This window comes from Alosa pseudoharengus, unplaced genomic scaffold (genome assembly GCF_046254945.1).
Source record: "Alosa pseudoharengus isolate Yale_2024_CS ecotype anadromous, Long Island Sound unplaced genomic scaffold, YU_APseudo_1.1 YU_APseudo_1.1_scf_18, whole genome shotgun sequence".
Taxonomy (NCBI): domain Eukaryota; kingdom Metazoa; phylum Chordata; class Actinopteri; order Clupeiformes; family Clupeidae; genus Alosa; species Alosa pseudoharengus.
In genome coordinates this window covers 22,845,742-22,849,081 of record NW_027468650.1, presented here as the reverse complement: position 1 = coordinate 22,849,081, position 3,340 = coordinate 22,845,742, and the positions used below count along the sequence as shown (strand labels likewise).

The 3,340-nt window shown below is 39.7% G+C and overlaps 1 protein-coding gene across 1 annotated transcript; it reads left to right on the top strand.

Annotated features, from left to right (window-relative positions):
• Positions 1–268: 268 nt before the first annotated feature.
• Positions 269–2,985, top strand: myd88 (MYD88 innate immune signal transduction adaptor). The gene is made up of 5 exons (XM_076290591.1): positions 269–748; positions 956–1,075; positions 1,558–1,738; positions 1,953–2,044; positions 2,267–2,985. The coding sequence occupies exons 1-5, from the start codon at positions 436–438 to the stop codon at positions 2,419–2,421; spliced, it is 861 nt and encodes a 286-aa protein (XP_076146706.1). The 5' UTR covers positions 269–435; the 3' UTR covers positions 2,422–2,985.
• Positions 2,986–3,340: the final 355 nt, after the last annotated feature.

Genomic DNA, 3,340 nt, shown 5'->3' with positions numbered 1-3,340 from the left:
ATAATCTACTAGGCCTCTGCTTTCAAAAATGGTTAAGCACTTGAATATAAGTCAAAGTATGTGGAAACAGGGCCATTGTTAGTAAGCGGTGTTCAATTTCGAGCAAAAACTCAAAATGGGGGGGGGGGGGGAGTGTAAAGATTTAAAAAGGTATTATATTGTGTGTGTGTGTGTGTGTGTGTGTGTGTGTGTGTGTGTGTGGGGGGTGGGGGGGGGGGGGATTCCAAGTAGTCACACCTCTATAGTGACGTATGGGACTATTTCCTCATTCTTCTTTTCGTACATTGAGCTTCTTTGACTGTGGTTCTAGAATATACTTGTTGTTGATTATGGACAGTATAACCATTTTACAGTTATAGAACTGCTTTTTTTTCTTAGTAACTGGAGATTTTATTTAGTTTTCGGTTTAATTACTTATCGTCGAACAGGCTCAACATGGCATGTTGTAGTGAGACCAGCGTTGACTTCTACCAAATACCCTTAGTTGCTTTAAATCATAGTGTTAGGAAAAAACTTGGACTCTACTTAAATCCGTGCAGCACTGTGGCAGAGGACTGGACTAATATCGCAGAGAGGATGGAGTTTTCGTACCTTGAAATTAAAAATTATGAAACGTGCCAAAATCCTACTCTGAAGATTTTAGAAGATTGGCAAGCGCGCTGCCCGGACACAAGCGTTGGAAAATTACTGTCGATAATCGAAGCTGCGGAAAGGATGGATATAATCTGTGATCTCAAACCACTAATAGGTAAGTGATAAACTAATATGCTATAATAGAGCACACGTTCGTATTTAAAGCATACATAGCCCTTGACTAATAAAATTCAAGTTGGTAGTGGTAGGCTACTAATGAATTCAAACGGAGTTAAAAATGCCAAAGCTATAAGAGGGCTGCAAGAGTGGAAATGGCAGAGTGAGGATGTGCACCAAAGTTCTGTGTGTCCTGTGTTAATAGAGGCTGACTGCATCAAGTATCTGAAGAAGCAGAAGGATCCTCCAGTCCAGGTCCCAGAGGTGCATAGCTCTATCAGAACCCCAGAGCCTTATGGCATCACCATGCTTGACGATCCGAGGGGTGAGTATCTTTGCTGTAGGCCTACTGTTCTAGTACTCATGATTCAAATTCAGTTTCTGGTGCTGTGTTCAGTAGGCTACAAGCATGATGAGATTCAGTTATAAAACATTATCTGATAACATATGGCGTATGCCTATTTTGCAACTGCTGCACTGATCATGTCAGGGTTGCACAATAACACAGCAGATTAGAGTAGATAATGTGCCAAATATGGTTAGTGAGCATTGCTAACAGGAAATGCAGGCCCCATAATACTACTCACATCCTGATTTCACGCAAAGGTGGACAAGAAATAAAAGAGCATTTACATGTACACTAATTCATTCAGCAGACACCTTGACCTAAAGAGTAGTGTTTACATTGTTTAACATTGTGTTTTCCATCAGCGGGTACGCTTGTTGGATATGAAACTATGATTTTTACACCTTGCACGTATGACCAACAGGAACAATAGTGTGCGGTTCTTTCCCTTGATGTTTTAGGTCACTCTCCTGAGATGTTTGATGCCTTCATCTGCTACTGCCAGAGCGATTTTGACTTTGTCTACGAGATGATCAAGGAGCTGGAACAGACGTCCCACAAGCTGAAGCTGTGCGTGTTTGACAGAGATGTCCTGCCTGGAACGTGTGTGTGGACCATCACCAGCGAACTCATTGAGATGAGGCAAGTTATGCATTGTCACACAGGCTGGGGTCTGGCCTTGATCTTTATATCATGCTGTTTGCTGTCAATGCTGTTGAGGTTTTTGCTAAACATTTGAGATAGAATTACAGCTTTAAAGGGTGATTTGTGGATGGGTCTCGAAAATCGCCCATTTCCTTTTGCAAACAACATTTTTCAAAACCTTGAAGAAAATAATCTCTCATCATGTCTAAAGGTGCCGAAAGATGGTGGTCATTATTTCCGATGACTACCTGGACAGTGAGGCTTGTGATTTCCAGACCAAGTTTGCTCTTAGCCTCTCTCCAGGTATAAGATCTCATACATTTTTTAATCCTCCTTTGAAAAGTGGCAGGCAATGGATTGGTCTCTAGATTGTTACAACATAGTGTGGTCAGGTTATTTCCTGTCACATTTTCTCTACATCCTGAATAGTGTTCTTGTCTCTTACCATTCTACACATGGCCTAGATTATCTCATCATCTCTCCCTTTCTCTCTATCTCTCCCACGGTTCTTTAACTTTGCCACAGGTGCTCGCACCAAACGACTCATTCCAGTGGTCTACAAGCCAATGAAAAAGCCATTTCCAAGCATTCTACGGTTCCTGACGATCTGTGACTACAACCGGCCCTGCACGCAGGCTTGGTTTTGGAGTCGGCTGGCTAAGGCCTTGTCTCTGCCCTGATGGTGTGGGATGGGTTGTGTGAAGGTCATGAGTACACCACAATAGTCCCCTTCATTGCTGGCAGGTGGGGAAGTCTCTGGTTAGGTTTCCGAGCAGTAAATGGCACCTACCTGGCAGACTCTGGAGTTTCTTTGTTATACAGTTGCACGAATGGTCTGCATTAATGTATAGTTAAAAAAACAAAAAGAAGAAATATGATGGTATTTTTTAGAATTTCATATTTTGATATGTTTTGTCTATTCTGTTTTTGAATTGAATGATTTGATTTATATTTGGTTTGGTCCTTGCTTAACATTGTTTTTTGCATTCTCACCTGTGTTACTGTTGAACCACAAACAAAATGTATATGAGATAAGATGAATTTGTTACATTACATGTGAGTGCTTTTACATAAGCAAGGTTTTACTTTGGACATTTGTATCTCAATGAGTATGCATTGGCAGAAAATTGGCTATTATTTATGGCTTATTTAAGTATGTTGTTTGTCACTCACTTGATTGTTTCTATAGAAAGTCAATGGATGTCATGAATGTATTTTTTTTAATAAATTGCTTAAAAAACTGAGATGGTTCTGTGAAGGTGTTTCAATGGGTCAATTTTCATAAAGCAAAATGTAATGTATTTCTGTTCAGTCCGTGCATTCAAATGATTGATTTCATATTAAGATTTGCATTTCATATTCAGATTTGGGGTTTCAAGGTTAAACAAAAATACGAAACCAAATAAAAGTTACAAAACAGTTCTAAACCTGGCAAAAACGTGATTCATATGTTTATACAATATAATGATCATATGACGTCTAACACAGCATCTTTTGCAAGACCGAATGCAATTACTTATGCATTAAAAATGACTGTGGGTCTTGGCCCATTTATGTAGGATTTAACATTAAACACATGGAAAAACTCAGTTACGTAAG

Bases quoted from the DNA above. Each gene is read 5' to 3' on its own strand.
- myd88 (XM_076290591.1), top strand. From the start codon at position 436: ATGGCATGTTGTAGTGAGACCAGCGTTGACTTCTACCAAATACCCTTA. The intron at 1,076-1,557 runs GTGAGTATCTTT...TTGATGTTTTAG, and splicing joins CATGCTTGACGATCCGAGGG to GTCACTCTCCTGAGATGTTT. The intron at 1,739-1,952 runs GCAAGTTATGCA...TCATGTCTAAAG, and splicing joins AGCGAACTCATTGAGATGAG to GTGCCGAAAGATGGTGGTCA.